Genomic DNA, 12,526 nt, shown 5'->3' with positions numbered 1-12,526 from the left:
CCACGGTGTTTAGATACGCATAAAGTGCATTGGCATTCTCATGCTGTGCGGCTCTAACAGTTCGCGATATATTATCGTCTTTAATACCGCCGATTACTGCGTCAATCAAATAAACGTCAGGTATATTTATGTTAAGTGCCCTTAATTTAGACATTTTTTTAAAACAATAATCTCCTAGGTTTTGTCCCGGCTTAGTTTCGTAATTAGCAGCGTCCTTTAGTAACTTGGAAAATGGAACAGACTTACGGAAATAGAGGCTCATTGATGTTTTAATTTCAATCCAGCTTGAGTCATACTCCACGTTCTCGTCGTACCATTGACGAGCATTACCTCGTAATCGTCCGGAAATTATTCGAAGAATAGTATCATCGTCCCACTGATAACGTTCTGCCAAACTATCCACTTTACTCAACCAATTATCCACCATCACGTCATCCCGACTTGGGTCAAATTTTGGCACTAAAAGTTCGTCTCCCGCGCGAAAGACCGGCTTACGCCTTTTTAAATCATTTAATTCTTTTCTCAAACGTTTTATTGTCCGTTTTCTCCTCGAGCTATTATCGGAAGAGCTATAACTCGAATTCGAACTGTCACTATCACTTCCCGAAGACGAGGATGAACGTTCTTTCCGTTTATTACGCTTTTCACTTGTAACTGTTTTCGATTTAAATCTTCCCATGACGTACAATAATTTTAACTTGTCCGAGAAGAGAAAAAAAAAACGATTGTAAGTGATTTTAGTAAAATCCCACCGCTGCTTTGTAAGGATCATCAAAAATAAAACCACGTAATGAAGCAGAATCGAGTTTAATCCTCTCCGTTCGACAACTACGTCTTCACTAACTCATCGTAAACCCCCAAAGACATCGCATAATAATACCCTAATTATCTCCTCACCGCAGCTTGCCCACCCTGTCCTTTTTGCCTGAGACGCCGATACATTTTACGATCGGCAAAAAAACAAGGCGGCGCCTCTTTGTTACGGGGTCTTGTCGGATATGACGTAATAATATAAATATTCCAACATAATTCTTATTAGGAATTAACATAGATGCGATTAATGCGATATTTTGAGGGTCGTTCGCGTTGATTAAAAAAAAAAAACACAAATTTTATAGCGAATTGTTTTATTCTTAGTCCATTCCTGTTTTTTTCGACGCAATTCTAGTCGGGACACTTAAGTTTTAGCCCCTCGTAGACTGCCCTCATCCAGATGCCGACGGCGTGAGCTCCCGGATCCGGATAGCGATTATCACCCCGAGTGTCCCTGGCAGACCGTTCGGCTTCCCCCACCCCCATCCCGAACGCGATTATAAATTTCTCCCCCTTCGCCAGGCCCTCTTTTACGGCTTCGGAACCCGCTCGAAATGGTTCGTACATGGTTCCGCTTTTGCCGAATCTAAAATGCTCCTTTTTATATCGCCGTGTCCGGAATAATGCGTGATTCAGCTCACCAAACAATCAGGATCAGGGTCGGGCAGAACCAATGTCCCAAATTTAATGCTCATTATGCGACATCGAGCCGGTTCTGTCCATTTATTAAACTTTCGTCTATACTATTCATCAGTATACTTGGTATGGTCTGTTCATAGATATAAGAAAGTGACCAATTGCTTTTGAATGGGATTATCCAAGGGTGGTCATTAACATACAATGCAACAAGATTATTACCTAAATTTAAATTCAGGTAAAATTGTGGTCCGTAATAGAAAATAATTTTATCCCTGCCTATGTTTAATATTCTTTGGTTTGGTATACTACTTAGTTTAAGTTTATTAGTAATTATTCTTATTTCATGTGTAATACAGCGTGTGTTGAATCATTGAATATGTGCGAGTCTAGTGTATCTCGGGAGATGCTCCCGCCCAAATGTAGAAAACACTATTCTATTGAGACTAATGAAGTTATAAACAATGTTTATTTGACTCTCATTGAACGTGGTGCCAGCAAGCAAGCATCTTTAGAAGAAACGGCCACATTGACGAAAATTCAACTGTATGGAAAATTGTGAATAATAAATGCTGCGATGCTGACATTTTCTCGAGTGTAAATGAAAGTGATCAAGATATATTACGGAGTAAAATTTACCAGTTATACGAGGAACAAAGCGTGCCTACATTAGATATCTTAATTACGAGGCTTGAAAAAGATGAAACCGGTGTTAAATGTGGCAGAACTACCTTATGGAAGTGTATTCAACACATGGGTTTTAGATTTAAAAAAATTGACAAAAGGCAAGTTTTAATGGAATCTTTTAGAATTTGGAAATAGCGACTGAAATATCTAGAAAAAATTAGGATTTGCAGAGAACAATAAAGGCCAATTATTTATTTGGATAAAATCTGGTTATTCACATCACATGGGACACTTATAATACTCCGGAAAAAACTCATACGCGCCATCAAAAAGAGGTAAAAGAATAACTATTTTGCATGGCTCTAAAGCTGGTTGGATTCCAAATGAACTTTCTCTGTCTGCGAAAAATATTAAAGATTCTTCTCCGGATTACCATGAAGATACCACCGCTGATTTATTTGAAAGTTAGTTTAAAAACAAACTAGTTCCAAACAATCCTCCTAATAGCGTTATTGTAATGGACAATGCAAGATATCACAGTAGACAGTTGACTAAAACCTCTTCCTCATGTGACACAAAAGCAACAATCCAAAACTACATGTATAAGAACGACATTTATTTTCACGAAGATTATACCAAAAAGCAATTAATTGAGGTTCTACGAAGCTTGAACCTACAAAAAGAATAAGTCTGTGATAATTATGCAAAAAATCTAAGGCATATAGTTTTAAGGCTTCCAAGTTACCACTGTTTATTTAATCCCATTGAACATGTTTGGCACCAACTGAAATCTGCCATTCGTCGTAACAATGTTTTTCCCCGTGTTAACTCCAATGTCCTCAAACTTATAGAAACCGAAGTTTTTAACATCCCTCCACAAAGTTGGGCAAATTCTGTTAAACATATAGAAAAAGCAGAACAATCCATATTGCAAATAATATAGATCAATAATAATTAGAAGAGGCGATGATAGGGATAATGATACTGTGATGTGAATAATTTTAAGTAATTTAAGTAGGTAATAAAAATAATTTGTAATTTTATTTTAGATTTAAACATAAATACATACATAAATAAGTAAATATTGTTTAGTATCTTTCCTAACAAAACCCCAAATAATTAAATTCTAAGCAAAGTACGGACCCGTTCGGCCATATTTCATTCTTACAGCTTGCCCGGGTCTTTCCTTAATTTGTATCAGTTAGTCACTTTCTTATATCTATGAACAGACTATAATCTCTTACAGTGGTGATTTGCAGTAGACTCTAACCATAACTAACCAAAACAAAATAATTCGATTAAAATTAAATTACAATCACATGCAGATATTTCTAGAACAAAAAAAATGTTTACTCCGACAGCTACTTATTTACTTAAACAATTAATTTATATACGTAGAAATAAACCTTTCAAACTCAACTTAAACAAACAAAAATAATTTCGATTAAAAAGATTTTTCAACTATTGCTATCAAGCATGGTGAAATCAGAGGCCCAAACTAAAAAAAATTGAAAAAAAGTTTAAAATATTTTACTCACAACAAATGTTTTTTTATAACCTGTCTGAATAGAAAAATGAAATAAAAAATAGATAAAAATAAAAACGTTTGTTGCGACACAGTTTCGCTCTTTATTAGTTAGTCATTTTACTTTTTTTTTTATTGTTTGTTTTATATAATATTTGCAGGTTTGTATTTTTTTAATATTTAGGTATATTCCTATTTTTTCTGACAAAACTTTCCTTTGCACTATTAGTGTCTACTATACTATACTCTATGGAGTGTAATTTAAAGCTGCAACCGAAATAAATTCAATTACTCGAATCGCAGTCACATATTAAATATAGTAGTAAAAAAGAAAGTCAATGATGGGGCTACACCCTTTTTGTATTTTTCCTTTATAAACAAAAAAACTGTATTCTTTTTTTGTGATAACAATCTGACCTCAAAATATAATTATGCGTTCAAACAAAAACGTTATTTTTATTAAGATATTTTTCATTTTTTCTTATTTCGCTTTACTAATTTTGGATATTATTCCTACACATAATTCAATTAGTATTTCTGGGTAATTAATTAATTCGTAACAATTTTAGTTCCCTAGGGGTTTAGCATAGATAAAAATAAAAACGTTTGTATTCTGTGACACACTTTCGCCCTTGATTAGTTGGTCGTTTTACGTAATAGTTTTTTTTTTCTTGTCTGTCTTATATAATATTTTATATAATAGGTTTATAATTTTTAAAAATATTTAGCCATATTGCTATTTTTTCTGACGAAACTTTCTTTTGTAATATTGGTATTAGTAATAAATAAATAAATAAAAAATAAATAAACTTTAGTTCCATTTACAAATTTGTGGGATTCTTAGGTGTTTAGCATTTTCTCTTTCCTGTCTATATAGCCGGTAGTATTTTCATCTTGATTTTAGTATTTTCTCTGCAACAATTCTTCAAAAAAAAAAGACAGTAAATAAATAAAACAGCAAGGGAGAGGAGATCCTTCGCAATCCAGAATGACACCTGACTGTTTGGTGAGCCTCACGCTTTCGACATCACCTCCGCAGCGATTCACACGCGTGTCCAAACGCCTCCGACCACATAAGGGCGGTCACCTCGTCCTCTTCTTTATGGGTGCCGAATATTTTCGCCGCCCCTTCGAACGCGACGCCGTAAACTGTCCCCATTGTGCCGCCGACAATGTCCTCAAAGATTTTGCTCAGGCTCAGAAACAACGTAAACGGACAATTCAATATCAGCTTCTTGTCCTTTATTCTCCGTTTTAAAACTTCCGCGACGCGTTTTAATCTCGAGCCGACGTCGCCGGCGCCCCTCTCGGAATCCATTTTGTTTAGCATTTTCTCGCAGGAAATTAGGGCGTCGCTCGCGAATTGAATACACAGCAATAGCACGTTTGCGGCGCCGATTCGTAATTTGGGGCCTTTCGTTGGCGGAGACAGACGACATTTTTGTCTTAAACGCCCCCGTATCAAGATTTCTGATATAGAGTGAGGCGTAGTTTGATTTACTCTAATCCAACCTGCAGATTTGCGAGTGTTTAGAACTATCGGAAGGCAACGGGATAGTCCTCTATACCTGGAACATCGCATGGGGCTTCTAAATGAGTCAGTATTTCTTTATCGAATATTTTTAAGACCGTCAATGTTAAACCTCCGCCGCTAAACCCATTAACGATATAATAACGCGCCACATATACATCGCGTAACTGAAATATGGATCCGATCTCTTTAATAAACGCGTATTCGCGTTCTTTTTTCAAAAAGTTTTGGTTGTTTATCAAAACAACTACAGAAAGGTTCGGTTTAAACGATAGTTTTTTGTCAACTGCGTCAAAAAGATCGTTCGCGACGAATTTCAAATCTCTATCCGCAAGTCCAGTATTACTAGCTTTGCAATTTTCACAATACAAGCATTCTCTATTGTCAATCGTTGGACGCTTGTTAACCGCACTACACATATTGTCCAACACCGCTCGACAAAACGCGTAGATATCTTCAAGAGAGCCCCCACTTTGGGACACTGAACCTGCAATTTTACTTACCAAAACCACATTAGCGGGGCTTCTGTCTCCGCAATCTAATAGCAACACCCGTAGATTGTCATTTATAGCCCGCTCAGCGGCCAGGCCGAAGTTTAAATGGTCTGCTGATATAGCAGGAATAATCAACAAAGTTCCACTATTGTGGTTCACACTTAACTCCCTGATAACTCTTAATATTAATTTCGAACTTGGCGGTAGAGAACTAGAACCTATCCGTATAAGTTTATTAAGCGGGTAATCGGTTTTACTCAAGCCCGTACCTTGTACCGAAGCAGTCAACATCCCTAGCCCTACGTATTCTCCAAAACAAGTGGAGCCACCCGAAATTAACCTCACATTTTTGTTTTCTTTGTAGTTTGTGCTGACAACTACATTCCCGAAATCAAAAAGGGACACTTCTCGATTGAACATTGACAAACCTACCAAATATTCGTCGTGCATGATGTTATTGAGTGGATTTTCCATTAGAATTTTGTGCGAAAAATTCCAAAACAACACAACCACGGAATACGCAGCTTAGTTTTACAGAACCATACCTCATATGTGTGCCGTGGTCCAATGTTGCCAGCCCTTGTTTCTGTCACTCTGTTGTGTTGATATATTTACGTATGTTTACTATTACTTAAAAATACGCATACGGGTGAAGAATGATAAAAAATAGTGTACACCTTACCAACAATGGTGAGTGACCCTCGCAGTTTTGCCCAACGGGATACGTGAAAAGAAGGAGAAGCAACAAAGTCTAGACAGTCAAACATTTACCGCATGCGTACCATAGCACCAAGACATATGATTCAGAAGTATTTTTCTTCTTTTTTGCTTTTGTTGGTCAAATTGTGTGGATTATGCGACCATTTTAGTTCCTTAGTTCTACTCTGACAGATCAGAATTTCGATTACACATCGAAATACATTCTAACATAAATAAACTATATTCCAACTTGGTCTTTAAACAATTCCAAAAAAAAAATGTAATTTTGTCGCTTTTGTCCCTGCCAATCCAGCCTCCAACTGTCATGAATAGCGAAAACCGAGCAACGTAACGTCATTTAATTATGCTCAATTAATTTTTAAAACTTAACTTAAACAATACTGATTATAACGGATCCTACCGAGTGCGAAATAAGGTTGAATCGCCATGTGCAATACTAACCGTTCAGTAGTCTTTGATCCAGGATTCTTCATCTTTTTTTTACTTTTTGCTAGGTATATTGTATCAGGGGCAGTACCCCATGATACGTTTCGACAATAGAATATTTTTAGTATTTTTTATCTAATTCATATCCAACGCTTTTTTATTGCCTTTTGTCGACACTGAGATTATCTATTAGGGGACTCAATTTTTCTGAGTTAAAAAATATAATCAGGCATCATCACTACCCAAGTCCGACTAATTGTTGTCTTTGTTTGTTTTATAGCCCTTAGTTTTAGTTGGTTTTTTTATTAGAAAAATTGAACTTTTTTACGAGATTCCAATTTCGGGGAATCGAATAATCCACGGATTTGGGAGGAGGCTCTACTATCCTTCTTGTTCGGCGAATCAAATAGTAGATTAGAGAAAGAGAAAAAGCAATCTTGTCAAAATCTCGGAAAAGAGGTGACAACTAGCTGATCTCTAACTTCTCCTTATATGGAAAACATAACCGCTTTCGGCGATTATTTTACTGGAGCGTTTTCGGTTTTATTGGCGAAAAAACTTTAGATAAGCGAATTTATATACAATTGAGGTTGTTGTGCGGGCCGCGTCGAGTAAACCAGTCAGTATTATCTTAATTTTCTTCCGTCAAGCCGGATATTCGTCTCTGAAATGTCATATGCTTGCAGTAAGTTGTTTCTTTTTCCGATTTTTGTTTAAATTTTATCCCCGGTTTATTTTAGAAAGTATTTACGCGGCACTCCCGAAAACGCAAAGGGGTCAGCCTCTAGTGTTGGGCGGAGATCCCAAAGGAAAGAATTTTTTATACACCAACGGCAATTCTGTAATAATTAGGAATATAGCGGTAAATACAAAATTATATCACCCCTATAAATAAGCTTTAGACGTGAATCACGCTTACATTGCGAGATTTAACCCATAAGTAACTTTTTTTGTAGAATCCGGCCATTTCTGATGTGTACACGGAACATTCTTGCCAAGTAAATGTTGCCAAATATTCTCCCAGCGGTTTTTATATCGCTTCCGGCGGTGAGTACCAACGATTTTCGATCTGGCTGATGGGTTACGCCGAATTTTGTAGACCAGTCCGGCAAAGTCCGAATTTGGGATACCGTCAACAAGGAACACATTCTTAAAAATGAATTCCACCCGTTCGGCGGGCCCATTAAAGATATCGCCTGGTCCCCCGATAACCAACGTATGGTCGTTGTCGGGGAGGGCCGAGAGAGATTCGGTCATGTTTTCATGTCCGAAACTGGCACTTCGGTAGGAGAAATTTCGGGTCAGTCGAAGCTCATCAATTCTTGCGATTTTAGACCAGCCAGACCATTTAGGATCATTACCGGGTCAGAAGATAACACCACTGCAGTTTTCGAAGGACCTCCCTTTAAATTTAAGATGACTAAACAGGTTAGTCACCTTGAGCTTATAACAAAAGGAGACTCGACCATCTTCTGCAAGTCTTTGCAAATGCACTTAAAGGTTCTAGAAATATTTAAGATTCTAGACTTTGACAATGTATCTTTAGATGGTGGAATGTTAGGGTGGTCCTCACTTTTGGCAGGTAATTCAACTGACAAAATGCAAAAGAAGGAATAACCTGTTATGATTAAATGATTCAGTGCAGTATTTATTTTTAATACACTCCTTCCTTTTGTAGGCGGTAGTCAATAAGTATCTACAGCTTTAAAATTAAGTTTGTATCGGAAACTCAAACCTTTTATTTGTAATTAACTAAATTAAAAGTATCATATTTTTATCTTTTTGAAAAAAAAAACATATTCCTTGACATATTAAAAAGTCTCAAGCTTAGACTACTTGCATCCCCTCCACATCCTATTACATGTTCTCGTCGGGCCTCCTTTTATCATTGCAGTCCTATTTTTACTGATTGTATTTTGAAACCCTTTCAAGGATCACAGCAGGTTTGTACAGGCGGTCCGTTACTCTCCTAAAGGAGACTTGTTCGCGACCGCCGGTTTCGACGGTAAAGTGTTCCTGTACGATGGTACCACCTCTGAGTTGGTCGGCGAGGTGGGTAGCCCCGCACATTCGGGTGGGGTTTACGGGGTAGCCTGGAGTCCTGACGGCAAACAGCTGCTTACCACCAGCGGCGACAAGACTGCCAAGCTGTGGGACGTTTTTAGCAGGGACCTCGTCACTGAATTCAAGCTCGGCAACGCTATCGAAGACCAACAGGTATCGCACTCGGTTACAACCGTTTGTCCGTCTTCCCGTACGCGCATTCGGATCATATATTTTGATCGATTGAACAGAACCTCAGCAACAATATAGCTTCGATTGGTACCGTTTCCTTCTAGCACTATTGCTCAAAATCTCCTGTTTTCGTTTTTTTTTCTCCAGCATAATGTTCTCTTAGAATTTCTTCTCGGTGCCTATTGAGAAAGATGTGCCAACAAAGGATGTTCATTGTCATCATCATCGCCAAGGTTGCTGATTTTTATTAATTGTTTTCAGCTACCGAGTAGAAAGCTCTGTAATGTCAATGACTCACTGGTTAGTCAAGTCAAGATCCGGAACCATGTTTTATTCTACTCGTATTAGCGGACCTGTCATTATTACTAGAGCTTCTTTATATTTGGGGCATAGATGAACAAATTCCTTTGTTTTTGTTCCATCTGGATTCTTTTTTCATACATTTGTTGATGATCGTTTTGGCTAGCAATCGGTTTAAAAGTTCAGGACTATTTTGTCTCCCATGCATCAATGCTGTGTTGTTTGTTATACCAAGCATGAAGGCGTCCATCTGTTTAGGTTTCTTGTCTGTGGCAAGGCGAGCACATTTTGTCGGTGTCCCTGAGCGGATTCATTAACTACTTGGACGTGAACAACCCAGAAAAACCCCTGCGGGTCGTGAAAGGTCACACCAAACCGATAACGGTGCTGACATTGTCAGAGGATCGTTCTTCGATATTTACCGGTTCCCATGACGGCATCGTCACCAAATGGAACACCGCGACGGGCGAGAACGAGAAAATCGACGGGGCCGGTCACGGGAACCAAATCAACGGCATGCGCGCACACAACGGCACCCTCTACACGTGCGGTATCGACGACAGTTTGAAACAAATCGACATCGAGGGTATCGTATTTTTTTTTTCTTCGGAGCAGGCGGGTAGGATATAACGCGCGCGATACAGGTAACGCGTACAGGGCGGCGGATTTGAAGCTCGGCTCGCAGCCCAAGGGCATGGATATACTGAGGGAACAGGGCGTGATCGTCGTCGGTAGCATCAACGAAATCACCGTCGCCAAGGACAATAGGAAATTAAGTGCGCTCAAGGTCGGCTACGAACCGAGCAGCGTCAGCTGTTCGCCTCGAGGTCACGTCGCGGTGGGCGGTACCGTCGACAATAAGGCGAGGCCATCTTTTTTTATGAATTCTCTCCAATGGTTGTTTTAATATGTTTTTCTACCTTTAGGTCCATATCTACGAATTGGACGGCGATAACCTCAAACTGGTCCAGGAATTGGACCATTTGGGTCCCGTCACGGACGTCGCTTATTCCCCGGACGACAAATACCTGGTGGCCTGCGACGCCAACCGGAAAGTCGTCTTGTACGCCACCGAAGATTACAAGGTGAGTGTTTTCGCGCCGCCGTCCTCGCTTGTATCGTTAAAGTGTGTCGATTTCTCATGCGTCGCCCCCGGCATTCTCGGGATCAGTCTGTAAGTAAAAAGGAAGCGTTCCCTGTTGTGCAATTTACACCCGACGTTGCGGGCCACGTTGGATAGGAGCGCATGCGATTTTCTCATTAATCTTTTATGCTCTCGGTCCGTAAATGCGCAATAGTTCAAATGAGTGAATAAGTGAGGTGTAAGCGACAGTTTCTTACCAAGTGTTTTCAACAGTAATCAATGCCGCTGCATCCGCATAGCAGACAATACCTTTTTTCGGTAAAATAGAAAATGTTCCATTCATATATAATGTAAACAAAATTGGCCCCAGAACCGTGCCCTGCGACACACCATGCCCTACCTGAAGAGAGCAGCTTAATGTATCACTTAGTGTAACATTTTGCGCTCCATCTTGTAGGTATGATTTAATCAGTTTTTTTACTAGCTCTCTAATACTTAAATCTTCAAGTCTTTACATCAAGATGTAGTGCGATACAGGTCTCAAATGCCTTGGAGAAATCAAGAAAAATAGTAATACACTTTTTTGTCATTAAAAGATCGGACGGACTATGTCGCCTTGATGAACGCATCTCCCGTGTTGAATAAGGAATTTTTTTCTAAAAATTGTTTTAATCTAATTTCAATACGCTTTTCAGGGACGTTAGCTACATTATGTAGTGCAATTTTGATGTAATTCGACATCTAGTCTCTCGAACCTGATTTATATAGAGGGATAATAACAACGGATTCCTTAAAAATGCCGAAAAATGGAGAATACCAGATTAACCAAATATAACAGCTGCGTAGTATAGTAATACTTAATTTCCATTAGTCTGGTACACTCTTCGTATCCAATATGTTTTGCAATTCGACCGTCGGATGGTGAAGACTTTTTATGTTTAATTTGCTAGTCTCTTCTTGTTCTTCCTCGTCAATAGATGCCCATTTATCTGCTACTATTTCATTTATTATTGGCCAGTGTCCTCCCTTTAGGCATTTTCCGGACTTTATGTTGTGTCCATCACCTTGGCGAACTGCTTCCAGTATTCTCTCCTCAAGGTCCTTTTATCTTGGAGTTGATATGGCTTCTTGTATTTTTTGTATTGTATGTTCTACATTTTTCATACGGTAGGCCTCTGACTTTGTTATTCCATAGCTTTGATATTTTTGTTTGCATTTAGGTTGATTTCTTGACTTAATGTGTTCTCCGAGAATACTTATATAATAACCAAATCTACAAAAATCGCACGCGGCCTTATTCAACGTAACCACAGAATAATAACTTGACCACTTTGCCAGCTCGCGAACAACAAGGAGTGGGGGTTCCATAACGCGCGGGTGAATACGGTCGCGTGGTCGCCCGATTCAAAGCTTGTGGCGAGCGGTAGCCTCGACACTAGCATCATCGTGTGGTTCGTTGACAAACCGGACAAGCACATCATAATAAAGAGTGAGTGATGGTCGGACGTCCCTAGTAGATCAAATGGACCGTGCGTTGTGTTTCAGATGCGCATGCGCAAAGCCAAGTCACGAGGCTCGCGTGGGTGGACGAAAAGACGGTGGTGTCTGTTGGCCAAGACGGCAACACGAAGCTGTGGACGATTACCCCGTTTTAAGTTGGGCGGGGCGTGGAGGGGAGCGTCCAGGGTTTTTGATTATTTGGTCCTATTTCGTTTGCCTTTTTCGCATTTAACCGAACTCTTTTTACACTTTGTTATTTCCGATAGGTTCTTATTTATTTATTTGCGCATTATATTTATATACGATTATTTTTTTGCTCATGGTGTGACGGTTTTCGGAGTTTTTTTTTTTCGGCTTCGTGGGTTATATATTTATCTGTACAGCGAATTTTCATTATAAGATCTATAACAATTTTGCGACGGTTGGCTAATCGAGTGGTTCTATTAGGAATGTTGTATATTTTAAGACTTAGGTAAGAAACTAATGTGCATAACAAAGTATTAATTTCTTAATTAAAAAAAAAGTATTACACATTGTTTTGTTTTACTCATGGCAAGCTAGCTAGCTAGCAATTTTTTTTACCACAGGAAAACAAAACCGCGTTTGACGAGCGAAGTATCGTAAAAGTCACAGGT

General features: G+C 38.9%; 2 protein-coding genes across 3 annotated transcripts; one reads left to right on the top strand and one right to left on the bottom strand.

The window, feature by feature from the left end:
* Positions 1-1,123: 1,123 nt before the first annotated feature.
* Positions 1,124-6,391, bottom strand: LOC132699858 (triokinase/FMN cyclase-like). Of its 2 annotated transcripts, XM_060666798.1 has the most exons (5): positions 6,059-6,391; positions 5,896-6,003; positions 5,170-5,844; positions 4,633-5,113; positions 1,124-1,399 (listed from the first exon to the last, which is right to left on the bottom strand). In XM_060666798.1, exons 2-5 carry the CDS (start codon positions 5,915-5,917, stop codon positions 1,165-1,167), a joined length of 1,413 nt encoding a protein of 470 aa, XP_060522781.1. In that variant the 5' UTR covers positions 5,918-6,003; positions 6,059-6,391; the 3' UTR covers positions 1,124-1,164. The 2 variants fall into 2 exon arrangements, with proteins under 2 accessions (XP_060522781.1, XP_060522780.1); XM_060666797.1 differs by having other exon boundaries at positions 5,896-6,390.
* A 607-nt stretch (positions 6,392-6,998) lies between these two features.
* Positions 6,999-12,398, top strand: LOC132699484 (actin-interacting protein 1). The gene is made up of 10 exons (XM_060666233.1): positions 6,999-7,457; positions 7,513-7,634; positions 7,729-7,819; positions 7,872-8,200; positions 8,705-8,989; positions 9,566-9,893; positions 9,952-10,169; positions 10,234-10,392; positions 11,730-11,880; positions 11,937-12,398. Exons 1-10 carry the CDS (start codon positions 7,442-7,444, stop codon positions 12,044-12,046), a joined length of 1,809 nt encoding a protein of 602 aa, XP_060522216.1. The 5' UTR covers positions 6,999-7,441; the 3' UTR covers positions 12,047-12,398.
* The last annotated feature ends 128 nt before the right edge of the window (positions 12,399-12,526 follow it).

This window comes from Cylas formicarius, unplaced genomic scaffold (genome assembly GCF_029955315.1).
Source record: "Cylas formicarius isolate icCylForm1 unplaced genomic scaffold, icCylForm1.1 PGA_scaffold_3__17_contigs__length_32017465, whole genome shotgun sequence".
Taxonomy (NCBI): Eukaryota; Metazoa; Arthropoda; class Insecta; order Coleoptera; family Brentidae; genus Cylas; species Cylas formicarius.
Note: the sequence above shows the minus strand (reverse complement) of the source record. Positions and strands in the feature narration are given on the sequence as shown.